This window comes from Amborella trichopoda, chromosome 6 (genome assembly GCF_054954075.1).
Source record: "Amborella trichopoda isolate Santa Cruz 75 chromosome 6, AtrichopodaSantaCruz75HAP2 v2.0, whole genome shotgun sequence".
In the NCBI taxonomy this organism is placed as follows: Eukaryota; Viridiplantae; Streptophyta; class Magnoliopsida; order Amborellales; family Amborellaceae; genus Amborella; species Amborella trichopoda.
Window position 1 is genome coordinate 14721231 of NC_142341.1, and position 19510 is coordinate 14740740.

The window sequence follows — 19510 nt, forward strand, 5'->3', positions numbered from 1 at the left end:
TTTATTAAAAGTTCATGCATTCGATCTTGACATTCTAGAACTTCATGAGCAACTTTTTGGATGATTTTGTTCGATCATAAAAAATAAAAAAAATTTAAGAATTTTATTTTTTGGGATAATAATTTTTGAAGAGGAGGAGGGTATACGTCTTTTTTCCTAAAGTATAAGTGTTGATTTAAATGTATAATATACTCCAAACAGTTAAAAAAAAAAAAAAAAAAGGGGAAAATAACATTTAACCCCCTCCCTAAAAATTTTATTTCTATTAGTCTTTTGGTTTCGTCAAAACCCTTTCTACCTCTCAAAATTAAAATTATGGGACTGTTAACCCTCTGATTGTGTTTTTTTTTTTATATATATATAAATTTGATCTTTTTATTTTATAAAATGCTCTCTTTTCTTTTTCTTTCGCCGAAAATCAATCTTACCTCCGTGCATCCCACTCTATAAATTTAGACATGGAAAGAAAATGATTTTTTTTTAATATTATGACCTATTTTACAATTACATCAATATCATTTTAACTTGAAAAATGATTAATCAAGATATTTGTTACTATTATTAATAGATTATTATTATTATTTATTTATTAAAATATTTATCAAAATACCTTTAAGAGATAAAATATTTAACAACTAATATATTTTTATTGTTACTATTGTAACTATTAATTAATTATAATAATTATTATTATCAATAAAATTTATATAACAAGTCCCAAAAAAAATTTATGTATGGGTTTGGCATTTTGTAAAACAAAAAAATCAAATTTATTAAAAAAACAAAAATTTTTAAATTTGAGAGGACCCAAGAGATTTTAGGTGAAACAAATTGACTAATAGAAACAGAAAATTCAAAAAAAGAGTAAAAGGTTATTTTTTAAAAAAATAAATAAATATTGAAGTCATCATGGATATGTTTGAAACATGAAACCGAAAGTGACGAAAAGACCCCGAGGGAAAGGGTAGACAAGCCTTCTTGAATTATAACCCAAGGGGTTAGTTCACCTTGCGATGAGAGAGAAGGTTAATATGGACATATATCGGAAAGGAATAAGGGCATTTTGGGCATTAAGGTTGTATATTTTGATGCGGTTGGTGGGCGGGTACAATAGGCACCGACGGGTGGTGACTAGGTACGACGCTGCAATAGGCGTGCGGATAACGTCGCCAGAACCAAAAATTGTTCTTTCATTAAAAACCTAATCTAGAGAGAGAAAGAGGAGAGAGAGAGTGCAAAAATAGAACCAAAAATCTCGCAAAATAATGAAGACAGTAAAGCGATGTGAAAGTTCGTTGAAAATGAGTAAAGCGAACAGAGAGAGAAAGAGTCCATTCCACAGGCAAGAAATATCAAATAAGATAGAGAGAGAGAAAAAAAGGAGAGAGAAAAAACAAAGGAGAGGGATGAAAAAGAGGAGAGAGAAAATGATGAAAATAGGGGTAGAGAGAAAAAGTAATAGGAGAGAGAGAGTGATGAAAAAGGGGAGAGAGAGAGAGAGTGAAAAAAAATGGCGATTGACCTAGCTAATTGCTGGAGGAGGTATGTCGTTGAATAGGGAGGGGAGGAAGAGCGAATTGAAGTGTGGTGGGGGGAGGCGTTGACCACCGTCCCCCTTTGCGCTTTTCCTCATCGTACAAGCGTATTTTTTTAATCAAATTAAAACAGGAAGTATTATAATATAATAATGTTTTAAAAAAAACGGATCGGTTGGGGCCGATTGTCCACTTTTGATCTTGGTTTGGATTGACTGGATCAATGATCGAATTATTCTCGAATTGTCTCAATTAATTATTCAAAAAAATTCTAAATAAATAAAATTATCATCATCAAAAAGTCTTTTTTCAACTAATTTAGTATCTTGTACGCAAATCCTAGCATGTTGTTGTGCACTATTAAATGCATACTTTTAGTGCTAACTATATATTTAATTTTATTTTCAATAGATAAAATAAATTTAAAAATAAAATATACGGTTTATTGGATGTGGAGTTAGGGAGACTAGAGACAAAATCAGACCAGCTTAAAAATGAAAATTAAAAAAATAAAATAAAAGGGAGGTCTTAAGGGAAAATTGAGCTGGGATCCATACCATTCTGAATCCGATTTGGTCCTGACTGATTTTGGATTTAGATCAACGACCTGGATCCCAGATCACCATATTTTTAAACACTGTAATAGACTATCATGTACTATTGAAATAAAAAGGTCACCTTTAATTTTAGCCGTTAGATATGAAGCCTAGTGGTTAAATATGTGTTAGCAAATGACTTTTTTGCACTTTGAACACAATAAGTAACCTACTAATATTAGGGGACGGTAGAGTTGAGGCTCTAAACAATCAAAGTATAGCGCACCTTCAAATAGTATCGAGAATTGTGGTTTCGACACTGAAAATCTTTGTGATAGGCTTAAAATATTTTTTTATATCTAATTATAAATTTGAAGCCTCAAAAATAGTGTAGATCGAGCAAATTTATGAAACCTTGAAAATTGACGATCCAAAAATTAATTACAAGATGCACTATTTCCAAAACTTGAAATCCATTTTTTCTCATGCCCATGCATCTTGATGTCGAGATGATCTATTTGAGGATATTTGAGCATCAAAACAACCTCTTCTAGTAAAAATTTTGTGGTGCACTCTAATTTGATTGCTTTGAGCCTCGGCTCTATTTAAATGTTTTCCTATATGGGAAATGGTTTAATAGGGCGGCAGTCATATCGAAATAAGTAAAGCCTCAACTCAAAACTCACTAAAAATTGTAATTATGGCGTCTGAAAACCATCAAATCGAACATATCAGCCTTGACCATTATATGTTTGTGAAAAAAAGGGATTTCAAATACCAAAAAGTGTATACGGTAACAAATTGTCCAGACCATTCATTTAACTCTAAAAATAAGTATTTACAGATCTACAAGATCTGTACTATTGTTTTAGCTTCAAATCTCATAGTCGGTGATGGAAATTGAGTTTAGAACCATCATGGAGATTTCTTATGCCCAAGGGGCTTTCTGGGCGAAGATTCAGGATGAGGGCATAATAACAAATTTCCGCATGTTTATTTACCTTTTAGTTTAAAAATAAGCATTCCTTTCATAGATTTTAATGTCTTTAAATTTTAGTCCAATTAGAGAGGATAGAGGGAGAGGTATAGAGACTCATCATATATGTGTTCTAGATTTTAGTAGTGGAGAGATAAAAGTTCCCCCATATACCTAAGTTGATCGTTAATAAGCTTGCACTATCCTTTTCCTATTGCGTGCATAGAGCCTCAGCAAGAACTCGTGCGTTTAAATGGTCAACAAGAATTTTTAAAAAGGAAAATATGTTGATGGGGCTGCAGCCTCATCAAAATAAGTAAAGCCTCACTTCAAAGTCCACTGCAAAGTACAGTTCTGGCATTGAAAAATGTTTAAATCGATCATCTTGGCCTTGACTCTTATGGTTGTAAAAAAAAAAAACATTAGGATTTCAATTCCTAAAAAAGTGCATATTATAACACATTGTCTAGACCGTCCATTTCATCTAAAAAATAAGTGGTTACGATCTGCAACATCCACACTATTTTTTTAGCTTCAAATTGCATCGTTGGTGTTGAAAATTGATTTTAGAGCCATCATAGAGATTCTGATGTGCAAAGTGTTTTCCGGACGAGTGTTTGAGGTGAGGCTTTATTTTGTTTTGATAAAGCCTAGGCCTCATAGAGACCGCATCCTTTTAAATCCTTTTAAAGCTGGCATTTATTAAAAAAAATTAAAATTTAATAATGTCCTTGACATAATCCTCTATATCTAAAATAAGTAGGTAAAGAAACCGGCGAATCCTGTGCTCTTAGAATACCAATTTCTCAATAATTATATGTCTTTTCCCCATTTCCATGAAAAAAAAAGACCCCAATTTCTCCTCGATTGAATGCACGTGCCATAAACCAGTTTATTTTATCTACTAGGAGCGCAAAATAAAATTTATGATTGTAAACAAGAGCGCCTATAGCATGTTTCCACGGGAGCATACTGTACAGCAACTCCCTCGGGCAAAATTGGTATTTAGAAGAAAATTTTTTTTTTCTTCTATTAAACTTTGGATCCATCTAAGTAATTATAGACAATTCTTTTCAAAGAAAGAATTTGGAAATTGAGTTCTTGAACATCTAGATCCTTCCCTCAAAAAATTAGACCCTTCCGATGCAATTTTAAGACATCATTCACAAAGAGAGTGCAGGTTAATTTTATTTATTTATTTATTATTTGAGGTCTGTCACTAGATTCTAGATATTACATCCCAAAATTTGGGATCCAAAAAATATTCTTACAGTGAGTTTTGTCCAAGGGAGTAGATAGACAGTATAAACCTACATGAGTAGGAAATCTTTTAGCTATAAAACAAGACGTTAGGAGAACAATTGCTCAAAAAAAAAAAAAAGTTGGATCGTTATGTCATCCAATGAAATGACACCGGACGCTGCACCAACGAGGTGATTAGTAAGTTGGAATAAGTTGGTAATATAACTCATGTAGAAATCATTATATAGGCCTTATTTTACTTGAAAATAAAATATTATGCAAATAAATATTCATGAAATTAACTATACTAATAATTTAATTTTCAATGTGCTATTTCCAAAAAAATTAATAATAAAAGTAGGCATCGCAAGTTTCATAATTCGCCTTATTTTACTTGAAAATAAAATATTTTTGAAAATAAATATTCATGAAATTAACTATACTAATAATTTAATTTTCAATGTGCTATTTCCAAAAAAATTAATAATAAAAGTAGGCATCGCAAGTTTCATAATTCTTTACAAAGGAATAGTATTTGGTGAGTAAGATGATGTATATGTCCCAACATCAAAACCACCATCTCTTGAGATGGATGCTAATTAACGGGGACCAAACAAAATTTAAGAATAAAGAATGCAACAAAATTTGATTTCATTTTAAAATTTATTCGTTTTTTTTTCATATTCATGATCACCATTGTTTAAATTATGGACCAATATATTTAGAGGGTGGACGCACATGAATGAATGAGTCATGATTGTCTTTAATAGAATCATAGAAGAAACCGGTTCACTACCCCGTCGATTTTATCAATAAATTTTTAAATTTCATATTCAATACGAAATGAAATATTGTAAATATAAATAGTATTAAAATTTTCGAATTAATAATTTGAGAGGGAACTATCATAATCTTTGATTTTAGAGCAAATTACGTACGAAAACTTTTGGGGGCAAGGTCAATTATCAAATGGGCAGTCATTTGCCCGAAATTATGAGTACTACCCCCCGCACTGTTTTTTTTCCCTAAGTTACCCTCATATCTGGCAATTTAAATACTGGATACGAGGAAAGCTAATTTTAAAAGTAAAAGAGTTGTTAGGCAATTTTAGTTGTTTGCAGTGTTCAAAATACCTGGCAAAAAATAAAGAATAAATCCAGGAGCATTGGTTGTCTCTCTCTATACCCAAGGAAAAAATTTGTGGCATCTCACTCAATGAACTGGCTCTCCCACCAACTTCCTCCACAGCCAGCCTTAATCTCACCATTGCCTTGTGCCTCATGTTTTGAAGTTGGGAAATCCGAGATGTCTTTTGTGTCTGACTGCAATTGGCCCATGTTAGTAAAGGCTAGGGACTTACTGCAACATCTAACCTGTGAGAAACTTGGTAGTTTTTTTTGTTTGAAAAATGCTTAAGTGTATTTCAAATCAAGAACTTTGGCTTTATAGTTTTTTTTAAAATTATTTTGTAGAGAGAAAAAGATATGGGTTTGAGTCCCACATTGAAGATGAGAGAGTTTGTTGAGCTGTATTTAAGAGCACATATTCCCATACATTATACTCTAAATACAAATGAGAGAAAAGACGCGTGTACGAAGCACACAAAGTGTACAATGTGTATGTACCCATATACGTGTGCAAGGGGGCTTGATGGCACACTTCGTGAAACTAGCTCGTAGGGGGATCAACGATCATCTAATCGTTGATACGTATGGAACATCCAATGGTCATCTAGTCGTTGATACGTAAGAGACATTCAATTGTCATCTAGTCATTGATGAGATGGAGATTTGTAACAGCAGTCATTAAATTGTCATCTAGCCATTGATGAGATGAAGATTTGTAACAACAGTCATTAAATGCGTATAAGTCATATAACTTGTAGCTATTGGGGTGCATGTAACCACATGTAACTTGTATCTTGGCCCTCTATAGCAAGGGCCCTCCTACCCATATGAGTTTGGACACTTAGAACAATGTTTTAGTGTCTCTTAATAGATCATTCTCTGCAATTCCAGCAAACAAACCAGTAGGCTAAATTCTCTCTCTACTAGATTTTCTCTCCTTCTTTCTAATACATCAAGACTCTGGTGTCTAGTGTGTGGGTTCCATGCTTGGGTACATAGAGGTTAGGAACATTGTAAAAGACATCTCTGTTTTTTCATATCCCAAGGACGTTATGCACATCAAATACTATATTGAAAGTGGGCAAATATTGTCTTAAGATAGTGCTCCTGCGTTTTTCGAAATCATATAATTTTCTGCCCCCATTTCACCCAACTATATTCAACAAAACCAACTCTTTGAACTAGTCATTGAGCTTTCAAAGCCAATTCCAATGTTAGATTGAGAACATGGTCCAGAAATGAAGATCTATTCTTGAAAGGGGAAGACGGGGAAATATTTTTGCAGGGAGCCTGTAGAAGATGAACATGAGACATCCATTACAAAGAAGAAGAAAGAGAGAGAAAGATATTTGTTTTTTAGATCTTTGTGGGATACTCATTGAACGGGAATTGGGTAGAGAGAGAGATAACTAATACTCCCCTTTTTCTTTTTCTTTTTTTTGATAGATATCCGGTATTTTGAACATTGAACAACCCCATGTCCTCGTTGTCAAGTATTTGAAATGCCGAACAACTTTTTTCCTTTTAAAATTTTCCCTTCCCCTGTCCGACATTTGGTATGTTGGACAGGAGGCAACTTAAAAAAAAAAAAAAGAATGCCGTGCGGGGGAGGTGGTGTTGTAATTTCAGACAAATAATTGCCCATTTGGTAATTGACCCCTCCCTAAAGTGTCCATACGTAATTTGCTCTTGATTTTATTGAAAAGTTAAAAATTAATGAGATTGAGACAAATTTTAGAGTTTATTAAACCTAATTTATTAGGACTCTATTGTTCAAGGATGATTTTTTAGTTTCTTTTAATTTAAATGGGTAAAATTTTCCAAAACAACAAACAAGTTAGGAAGAACCATATTTTCTGTTTGAAAAGTTCACAAAAAACTCCTTATGCAATAATACTTTTTTAAAAAAGGATAGCCTATTTTACATTCTTCATTGAAGTCATACTTTTTGTCATCTTCTTCCTAAATTACCTTTTGGTTCAAATACTTGATGTCATAAGCATGACCCTTTTTCTCAGTGGGGAGGGATTCAAATATTGGGGTCCAAACTCAATATTTCTGGAAATGGGCATATTTAGACATTCAATATCTAAACACGTCCTGCAATTTGAAAAATGTAAGTGTGTGGGTTCGGATTTGGGTGACCAAACACACCCTATTTACAAAAAAATAAAAAAAGATGGGTTCAGACACTCAATGTCGAAATTAGGCTCATATTTTTATAAAGAGTATGGTTTGTATAAGGTCGAGGCATTAGAAAATCAAAGTAAGGTGCACCTTCAAATTTAGTGTCGAAAGATTGCTTGAAAATTTATTTTCATATCTAATTCTAAAATTTAAAGCTTTAAAAATCATATAGATTGAGAAAAATCTTAAAAACTAACCATCCAGAAAGCTATAAGATGCACTATTTTCATGACTTGAAATCCATTTATTTCATGTCCATACATCTTAAGGTCGAGATTATCGACTTCCAAATTTTTGGGTATCAAAATAACCTCTTCTAGTGAGTTTTTGAGGTGCGCCTTAATTTAATTTGATTGTTTAGGCCTCACACTTATAAACATTTTCATTTTTATAAAAAGGAGCAAGTATAATGTGCTCCATTGAGAGCATATTGTACACTCTATGTCTCCAAATAGGTATTTTATTTGCTAGAATTAGTGTACAATATGCTCCCACTAGGGCACACTATAGTCTCACATATCCTTTACAAAAAAAAATAACAAGTATGATGCGAAAATTTCATTTATTATGCCTCTATGGGGTGCAGGGTGCAATTCGTTCTTAGGAAATTGACTACCAATAGGGTTGGCAATGGACCCATACCCGACCCAAGCCCCACTCTGGGCCGAGGTATCGGCTCAAATTTAGACCCACGGGTAGGGTCCGGATCCAACAATGCATACCCAAAAATTTTAGGGTATGGGTACGGGTATTGGTGGACCCGCCTCGTGTCTGACCCAGACCGTTAGTTATAAGTTATTAAGTTAAGCCAGTGTTTTAAAAAACGTCGAGTCGAACCGGACTCGCCCGATTCGACTCGAAAATCGAAAAAAGTGGATCGTATCGGCTAAAAAATCGGAAATCGTCTCGTTCTAGAGAGAACCGGACGATTCTGTACAGTGACGCGCCGATTCACTGTACGGAATCGGCGAGTCCGAACAGTGAATCGGCGAGTCCCGTACGGATTTTTTTTTTTTTTTTTTTTTTTGTAATCCATGATAGATTTTTTTGGAATACTTGATCGATTTTTTTGTAATCCATGATCGAATTGTTTTTGTTTTTTTGTAATCCATGATCGAATTTTTTGTTTTTTTGTAACCCATGATAGAATTTTTTGTAATCCATGATCGAATTTTTTGTAATCCATGATCGAAATGTTTGTTTTTTTTTCTTGTAATCCATGATCGAATTTTTCGTTTTTTTTTTTTTTTTTGTAACCCATGATAGAATTTTTTGTAATCCATGATCGAATGTTTTGTAATACATGATCGAAATGTTTGTTTTTTTTTTGTAATCCATGATCGAAATGTTTGTTTTTTTGTTTTTGTAATCCATGGTTGAATTTTTTATTTTTTGCTTTTTTTGTAACCCATGATAGAGTTTTTTGTAATTCATGATTGAATTTTTTGTAATCCATGATCGAATTGTTTTTTTCTTTTTTGTAATCCACGATTGAATTTTTTGTTTTTTTTCGTTTGTTTTTTTTTATAATCCATGATCGAATTTTATGTAATCCATGATCGAATTTTTTGTAATCCATGATTGAATTTTTTTGAAAATTTGTGATTTTTTTTTTTTAATCCATGATCGAATTTTTTTTTGTAATCCATGATAGAATTTTTGAAAAATTTGTGATTTTTTTTTTTAATCCATGATCAAAAAATTTTTTGTAATCCATGATAGAATTTTTTGAAAATTTGTGATTTTTTTTTTTAATCCATGATCGATTTTTTTGAAAATTTGTTAATTTTTTTTTTAATCCATATTATTCAAAGAGAAAATGAGAAAGATGATGATTCTGAGGCCACCCTATCCCAGCCATATTATTCACATATCGAGTCCCAACAGCAACAGTGTAGGGATGAGCACGACAGTGCAGGTGAGCATGAATGATGGACAATCTTCGGGGATTTTAGATTGGGAACACAACAAAACACAAACACTCAGGGATTTGAAAATAGTCAGACGCCTGCTAATATCGATGATTCGTTTTTAGATCGAATCAATGAATTGTTAAACGAATTCAATCAATGGCACCAGCGTGACCAAGAAGAACAATAACGTCATCTATCATTTTATTTTTAGATCATATGTTACTAATTTTATGCTTTATTGTAGTCCATGTATGTTGATATACTTATTCCATGATAATTATATATTTATCCTTTTGTGTGATGTAAATTAAATGCTGAATGGCGGTTCATGCAAGGAAAGAACATATCAATATTCGCATATTCATTCAAAAACATGAAAATTCTTAATGGAGTACCCTCATTTCTTATTGAATTCCTAAAAAACAATATTTATAATGAATTTTAATAATTTTTTCGAATTTTTTTTAAGCTTTATTCTGACCGATTCACCCGATTCTCGATCCGGATCGCCGATTCGCCGATCCGGATCGATTTTTTGGAAGCCCGATCCGGGTCACCGATCCGTTTTTTAAACTATTGAGTTAAGCAAACATATTTAGGATTCTAAGTATATAAAGATTAATAATTCATTATTCAATTAAAATCATATGATATACTTTAAAACATAATTATCTAACTAAACTATCGCCCAACTAAGTATAATTTAAACCTAATTAAGCAAACTTAAACCATCGTGTTTTAAGTTTTTTTTTAATTTATGGCCAAACCTAAATCCCCATTTCCCTTTCCAAATGCAAACCCTATCTTGTCCTACTCAGCTGAAGCATTGAGGCTTTGAGTTCCCTCCCTCTCTTTATTTAAAGCGTCGACCAAAAAAACCCTAACCTGCTGAACTTTGTGTTTGTTCAATCTTCGAAGCTTCGACCGCACATTTATATTTACTCTCTCTATCTTGCCCTGCAAAACCCCAACTCTCTCTCTCTCTTTCCCTACAAAACCCCAACTCTTTCTCTCACTTCTCTTGCAAAACCCCAACTCTCTCGCTCTCTCATCCCATACGGCCTGCTAAACCCTATTTCTCTTTGAAGATCGGTCTTTGATAAACAAATATAGCAAGTTTTTATTTGATTTTGTGCATTCTTTTTCTGTATCTTGATCCTCGATGTAAGATCAACAAAAATGACAAGTTTTTATTTGATTTTCATGATTTTTTTCTTCTTCTTTTTTTGCACCTTGGTGCTTGGTGGAAGATCAACAAAAATGGCAAGTTTTTATTTAATTTTGTGCTTTCTTTTTTTGATCTTGATGCTCGGTGGAAGATCAGCAAAAATGGCAAATTGTTATTTGATCTTCGTGTTTTCTTTTTTGCACCTTGATACTCTATGGAAGATCAACAAAACTGTCAAGGTTTTATTGGATTTTCATGCTTTCTTTTTTTGCATCTTGATTCTCAATGGAAGATTAGCAAAAATGGAAAGTTTTTATTTGATTTTTGTACTTCCTTTTTTGGTATTTTAGTGCGGTTTTTTTAGGTACTTTCTCTATGGGTATTAAAGAAAATTGGGGGATTTTTACATAATTTTATATTAAAAATGGAATTTGAGGGATTTTTACCAAATTATGCATTAAAAATGGGATCTATTCATTTTTGTCTCGGGTACAGGTTTGGGACCCGGCTCTTAATTTATATCCCAGGTACGGGTACGGGTCTGGATTCTTTGGACCATTGGGTACAAGTCCGGGTATGGGTCCATAAGTGGTATTCCATATCCAAACATGGGTCCGTAAGTGGTATTCCAAGTCCAGGTATGGTTCCAGCTAGACCCGACCCCTTGCCACCTCTAACTACCTAGCGCAAATCTCCAATCCTTTCATATCCCTTTACTTGGAAACATTTCAAATAAGAAAGTTTTATAGTTGAAAACAAAAAATTAATAGAATGTCAAATCTATCCATAGAGAAGACTACACTGCTGACGTTCGAATTAAGTCATATCATCATTCCCTCAATTTCCCTAAATTATCTCTACATAATGTGCCCAATTTTTACTATACATGTAAGGGGCCGCTTTTAAATTCATCTTGAAAATGTAGTTTCAATGTTGAAATCTTTACGATGACTTGAAAATTCATATTCAACCCTAATTACAAAATTGAAAATTCTAAAAATGGTGAAGATCATATGAAAACTTTAAAAATAGATGGTCCAAGTAACTTGTTACAAGATATACTAGTTTTATGACTTTTTTCTTTATCTATACATCCAAATTGATAATAAATTAGAGCCTTTTTCAAATTTGGAACACTCTTTTTTATTGAATTTTTGTGGTGCACTTTACTTATAGATAACATAAGGTTGCAACCTTAAATAAACTTTTTCACTATTTATATAGTGTTTTTATGGATATCGATCCTTAAAAGGTCCTCATTCACTATCTAAATCTAAACTCAATTAGCCAGACCCATTATAAAATTGTTACATGTACTTATCATATATATTTACTTTTAATAAAAATATGCTAGAGAGACGAAGTAGGAAAGAGGGAGACAAAATGAGAAAAAAAATCATAAAATACTTAGGAGTTATACCAAAGCAATTAGATATTTTTTCTAGTATATATGTAACAAATGAATTAGTAAATAAGTGAAACTCTAAATATAAAATTAAACATAACAATATAAATTAAATATGATAAATTAAACAGTTATAGAAATAACATTAAATTTAAACAGTTATAGAAATAACATTATAGAAATAACCCATCCCATGCCCAGTTAAAAGGGCATGTTTGTCTTACGTAGACAGCCAAATACAAAAAATTGTCAAAATTCATCATTAGACGTGGCACTAATAGGCAATAAAATAAGAGAGAGTAGAGTTAAGTGGGCTAAAAGGACATGATTAGAAATAATTCAAAAAGATATGGGGACTTATGACCTCACTGCTGATATGACCTTTAATAGAGTAAAGTAAAAAACCACGATTCATGTAGCCGCCCCAATTAATTGAAAAAGGGCTAAATGATGATGCTGATGATGTTAATGGTTCACTTGAATCAAATATTCTATTTTTTTTTTTCATCTTTCTCTACTAGAACATAGTGCAAGGGTTTTACAATTGCTTAGCTTCTTATACTTAGTTTCCTATATTAGTTTCCTATATTTCTGAAAATGTAAGAATAAAATAAAATTTTAAAATGAAAAGTATATCTTTCTTAAACATATAGTGAGATCTTATTTAGCAACACGCGCTATGACTATGAGGAGAGATCCCTATTTGGAGAAAGAATTTGAATGGTATTCTCAAATAGTGTTGAATCTATTTGGGTCCAGATAGGAAAGTGTTTAGATAGGAGAAGTGTTAAGTGAGTCAACTGACTCACTTGTTGATGTACGGTGTCCCTTCAAAACCCATCTTTAAGAGGGATTTTGGATCCTAAATTGTGGTATGTGTTAATTTCAATTGTCATGGTGATTATGAAGTCTAAATTTTAAATTTTTAAAAATTATATTTTTGTAATACGTTTTTCCACCATCCATTTTGAGGTACAGTGGAAGCACCGTTTTTTGATATCCATCTCTAAGATGGACGGCTGATGAGGAGACACACATATTTTGATGAATCGGCTGACTCACCAAAACCGTGCCCGTTAAGACCCGGCAAACTGATGATATCACAAAGAACAATAGAGAAATGAGTCTCATGGGATTACTATATGTACATAACGAACATAGAGACCCACCCTTTATACATTGTTACAAATGCCGGCATCATCTTGCTTAAAAGACCATGGAAAATTATGGAAAATATAGAGAAAAGGAATAAAATCTTGAAAAAATATTATTTTTGGGGATCAAAACCTTTACAAAATCATTAAAGGGTTTACATTATCTCTATTCACATTTGCGGATTAACTTTTTCTTTTTCATTTCACTAAGATACCTCTACAACCCAAAACTTAAAATTTTTAAATTAATAGAGAAAGTAGGACCTGTCAAATTATGGGTTTAAAACAGGTATAGATCTAAGCAGATATAGCTTCTCTTAGAACCAATGGTTTAAAAAGCGGATCGGTGACCCGGATCAGGCACCTAAAAAACGGATCCGGATCAGCGAATCGACGATCCGGATCGAGAATAGGGTGAATCGATCAAAATAAAGCTTCAAAAAAATCCAAAAAATTTATTAAAATTCATTATAAATATTTTTTTTAGGAATTCAATAAGAAATGAGGGTACTCCATTGAAAATTTTCATATTTTTGTATGAATATGCCAATATTGATATGTTCTTTCCCTGCATGAACTACTATTCAGCATTTAATTTACATCACACAAAAGGATAAACATAGAATTATCATGGAATAAGCATATCAACATACATGGACTACAATAAAGCATACAATTAGTAACATACGATCTAAAAATAAAATGACAGACGACGTTGTTGTTCTTCTTGGTCACGCTGGTGCCATTGATTGAATTCGTTTGACAATTCATTGATTCAATCTAAAAATGAATCATCGATATTAGCAGGCGTCTGACTATATCCAAATCCCTGAGTGTTTGTGTTTTGTTGTGTTCTCAATCCAAAATCCCCGAAGCTTGTCCATCCTTCATGCTCACCTACACTGTCGTGCTCATCCCTACACTGTTGCTGTTGGGACTCGATATGTGAATAATATGACTGGGATAGGGTGGCCTCAGAATCATCGTATCTCTCATTTTCTCTTAGACCCCATTCCCACTCTCCCTCATTAGGTGCAATATTACAAACATCTCCGATGAATTGTGGATACGTTGGCTGGCTGCTTCCTTTTTCATGCTGCTCATCACCTTCTTCAAGATCTTCCTCACCGACAGCCTCAAGGAACGCTCTCATGTGCAACACTGGCTCCTCCTCTTCTACCACCCATTGGTCTGCTGTGTCTATAACAAATATTGTGTCTAAGTCTATCGGCCCATAGTCTTCAAGCTTCCTTCTTATTTGTCGCTCTCGGAGGTTTAAATTATAATGAACGTATACTAGTTTATGAAGCTTCTCAGAAGCAAGTCGATTCCTCCTAATAGTGTGCAACCAATGTAACGTACTCCAGTTGCGCTCACAGCCAGTAGCAGCACATGTCTGGGAGAGCAGCTTGATTGCTATCATCTTTAGGTTAGGTGCATCAGTATCATATATCTCCCACCATTCAACTGGATTAAAATGCAAAAAGCATTGTAAGGGCAAGAACAATTCATAAGATTAAATATATGAACGAACAAAATATTAGCGAGGGGATAACCTGGATCCATTATAGTTCGAGAATTCCTAGCAAGTCTAGTTCCGAAGGATCCTATGGCATCCCTATACATAGCAAGCTAAAACAAATATATTACGTTTTATTGCATTATTCATCACAAATATAACAACTCAATGAAGTTCTTACCCAAACATTAAATAATACCTATTGTATGGCTGCTACTTGGTTTTGATGGCTTCTCTCCAACCTTGCAATAATGTATCTAACCCATTCCATAAACTTGTGGGGATATTCAGGTGTCAAATAGAAAAATTTTGAGTTGAAGTAGTAACCTACAAAATATATAGATGGAAAAATGTCATTTACAATTTCATAAAACAATAATTTAAAATGAAACATTGTAATGATATAAATATATATTTACCAGTATAATGAATTGGACGTCCAAATTTGGTGTTCTACCTCCTTTTTATAATCTCAATCACTTTGTTAGCAAAACTACACTTCTCCCCAATAGCTGATTTCGCCCTGTCAATACCTTCATAAAGGATACCCACGGTAGCTTTCTTGTCAGCATCCACCATTCTTAACACCGTGACCAAAGGGGCAATGGCCTCTACAACACTGGAACATCGAGACCAGAACCGTCTATTTGAGACTATGTTGTCCACTTTTATATCGGTACTGGACTTTGAGAGGCGATTATTTAACCAGTCTTCACAGGTCAACAATCTCTTTAATGCACCATCAGATTCTCGAATGGAGTCCACAGCTAAGTAATCGGTCGCAAAGCGGGTTATGGCAGGCCTGATTATCTCTTTTTTCTTAGAGTGTTCTCTAAATAGAAATAAAATTTTAAAGTGGTTGTATATAAATCTCGACACCAACCTTGCTTCTTCTAGAGTCTCCTTCACAATTTTGATCTCACCGATCTCCTCTAACATAAGATCGATGTTGTGTGTAGCACACGGGGTCCATATTAGATGCTTCATCTTATCCATCAACTTGCTGTCCGCAGAAACACATGCACGTGCATTGTCCGTAATAAACTGGACTACATGCTTATCTCCTACCTCCTCCACTATCTGATCATATAGTCGTACGTAGAAGTTTGCATCTTTCTTCGTCCCTGATACTTCTTTGCTAGACAAAAAAGCTGTACCTTTTAGGGAATAGGCTAAGAAGTTTAAAAACTCCTTTTTGCTAACTTTATTCAACCAACCATCACTCATGAGAATAATGCATGTCCTTGGCCAACTCTGTTTATATTCTTCAATCCACTTTGTAACTTCCTCCACCTCTTTATCTAATATTGGCCCACTGAGCTCATATACCGTCAGGGGTTTTACCCTGGTCCCGACTCTCTGGATTGCACTGACCATAGGTGGAAAATATGGGCTATTGGCTGCATCAAAGGGAATCCCTTTATCGTAGAACCATTTACCAATATATCTCCCCAACATGTTTCTTGTACCTTTAACCATGCCTTTTAGGGTCATCTGTTGTGACTTAGGCTTTGAGAGAAATGAGTCTTTACGACCATGACCTGCAATACTGGCACTTCTAGGTAACATAGAAACAATTTTTCAACATCTGATTCTCCTTGATACATATTGCCACTAACCTCTCCATACATATTTGAGCTGGACCCGCCATACATGCTCGAGCTGGGCCCGCCATGCATGTCTGAGCTGGGCCCGCCATGCATGTCTGAGCTAGACCCACCGGGCATTCTAAACCCACGTTTCCTTTGATATTGTTCATGTAAACTCAATCTTGTGGACATGTCCAGGTCATTATTATATTGCTCTTCTAAGTCATTATTATATTGCTCTTCTGTATCATTCTTGCTTGATGGCGTATATAAACTAGTCATCTCCTCATTCATCCTATGTTTGGCAATTTTTTTACCTTTGTTAGCATTAAGAATTGCTGCCATCTATTTTTTTACATTACTAGGGACAATAGTGCATGCAGAAACATCTCCCTTAACCCCTGCCAAGTGTTGCATGAACCTATGTACCCCACTACTTATCACTATTTGATAGTAATTACAAATAATTTTGTCTTTTTTGTTGGGATCAAGTCTGACCCCATGTTGCTATGCAGTGTCTTCTGCAGATCTTGACATGATTCAACTGTTTTAAGATGTAAAAAGTTAAAAATTAACCTGACAGTTCAACAAGAAAAATAATCACCATGTGTAGTGATCTTATGTTGGGGTAGTTCATGTAGTCATATTTGTTGTTATTTGTTATTGCAAAATACCTCTATTGACAATAATATTTTCGTACATATCAATTACAAACATTCAGGATAATATAATACAAAATGCAAGCTCCAAACATGGCTACAACTCAATTATCAAGAACATACATTTTTTGCATTAAAAAATTAATAATAAAAACAATTCTTCACATAGCCACCTAACATCAGTCATTCCAACTAAAAAATGCATTAACAACAGATTAAAAAAATACAGTTTTGCATTAAAAATATAATAACATGCATTTTTTTGCATAAATAATCTATCAACATACAATTTTTTCAACAAAAACTTTAACAATAAAAATTTTAAATATGGTTTAATACCTCATGATAATTAAAACCTTGTCACGATTTTCACATCTTTTCAGAAAATCATCACTTTTCAAAATTTTCAATCGTGGAAAAAAAAAAAAAAAAAGAAAAAAGTACAGCAAACTCAAACAATAAAAATTAAAAATTGGGTTTAATACATCATGATAATCAAAACCTTATCACGATTTTCACATCTTTTCGGAAAATCATCATGTTTCAAAAAATTCGATCATGGATAAAAAAAAAAGTACAGCAGTTTTTCAAAAAATTCGATCATGGATTACAAAAAAAAAAATCGATCATGGATTAAAAAAAAAAAAACAAATTTTCAAAAAATTCGATCATTGATTACAAAAAAAAAATCGATCAGGGATTAAAAAAAAAAAATCACAAATTTTCAAAAAAATCGATCATGGATTAAAAAAAAAAATCACAAATTTTCAAAAAATTAGTTCATGGATTAAAAAAAAAAAAAAAAAATTTCAAAAAATTCGATCATGGGTTACAAAAAAAAATTCGATCATGGATTAAAAAAAAAAAATCACAAATTTTCAAAAAATTCGATCATGGATTACAAAAAATTCGATCATGGATTACAAAAAATTCGATCATGGATTACATAAAACTCGATCATGGATTTCAAAAAAAAAAGAAACAAAAAAAACAAAAAAAAGCAAAAAATTCGATCATGGATTACAAAAAAAGAAAAAAACAATTCGATCATGGATTACAAAAAATTCGATCATGGATTACAAAAAACTCTATCATGGGTTACAAAAAAAACCAAAAACAAAAAATTCGATCATGGATTACAAAAAAAAAAACAAACATTTCGATAATGGATTACAAAAAATTCAATCATGGATTACAAAAAATTCTATCATGGGTTACAAAAAAAAAAACAAAAAAACAAAAAATTCGATCATGGATTACAAAAAGAAAAAAAAACAATTCGATCATGGGTTACTAAAAATTCGATCATATATTACAAAAAATTCGAACATGGATTAAAAAAAAAAAAAAAAATTATGTTCTTCACAGCGCCATCTTACATAAGCCATTTTAACTCAAAAATCCACCTCTAAGCGAATAAATTACATCCAATTGAGTACATTTTCTAATAAACAACAATATAAGGAATCAAAACCCTAAATTTTGAACACATTATCACCAATAAATCAAATTACATCGATTAAATTGAGCAAAAAAAAAAACGCAGTTCTCTTCTTCACAGACAAGAGTCATTGAATCCAAAAAATGAAGCTCAAATTAAATAAATCAGATCAAATTGAATACATCTAATTATAAACAACACTATAACGATTAAAAACGCTAGAAATCTAACACATTATTTGTAATATATCATGAACAAAAAATCGAAAGGCGGAAAAAAAAAAAAAAACAGTAGAAATTTTTTTCCACAGACATCACTGTGTTCATCTAAAAATTCATGCTGTAATTGACCAAATTAAATAAAATTAAATATGTTAAATCATAATAGACACAATAAAGATTAAAAACCCTACAAATTGAACTCATTATCTTCAAAATATGCAGTGAAATTAATCATATGGCGGAAAAAAAAAAACCCAAACTTCTTACTTGGTTTTGTGAACCCGAGCCTTCAATCTCTAAATAACTTTGTTTTTCTCAACGATTATCACAAATTTGTAACATAAGGGTTTGATGAACAACTTTACGATAAAAATGCCTACAAATTTTGACAGATTCATGCCTTATTTGGCATGAAACACAAGGAAAGGCGGAAACCCTAAAAATGTAACTTTCGTGATCCAAAAACACAAAATTTCTCAACCATTTAATCCTTGAAAAAGCTGTTTAAAGCCTGCATATTAGATCACATGCCAAAAAAAACAAGAAAAATGATAAAAAAATGACAAATTTTAAAGAATCCCGTGAAGAATACTATGCAGCCCATGTTCTTCACGGGACTTGCCGATTCCGTACAGTGAATCGGCGAGTCATTGTATAGAATCGCTCTGTTCTCTCTAGAACTGGGCGATTCCCGGTTTTTTAAGCGATTCGAGACGTCTACTGTCGATTTTCGAGTCGAACCAGGCGAGTCCGGTTCGACTCGGCATTGTTTTAATCACTGCTTAGAACCATTAGTAGTACCGGCTAAGTTTTCACACCAGATTTAATCATTTAAAGC

The 19510-nt window shown here is 32.8% G+C and overlaps 1 protein-coding gene across 1 annotated transcript; it reads right to left on the reverse strand.

Annotated features, from left to right (window-relative positions):
- Positions 1-13857: 13857 nt before the first annotated feature.
- On the reverse strand, positions 13858-16392 carry LOC148781620 (uncharacterized). The gene is made up of 3 exons (XM_088869654.1): positions 15182-16392; positions 14962-15089; positions 13858-14710 (listed from the first exon to the last, which is right to left on the reverse strand). The coding sequence occupies exon 1, from the start codon at positions 16329-16331 to the stop codon at positions 15216-15218; it is 1116 nt and encodes a 371-aa protein (XP_088725780.1). The 5' UTR covers positions 16332-16392; the 3' UTR covers positions 13858-14710; positions 14962-15089; positions 15182-15215.
- Positions 16393-19510: the final 3118 nt, after the last annotated feature.

Excerpts from the sequence above, each read along its gene's own strand:
- LOC148781620 (XM_088869654.1), bottom strand. The coding sequence starts at position 16,331 with ATGTTACCTAGAAGTGCCAGTATTGCAGGTCATGGTCGTAAAGACTCA.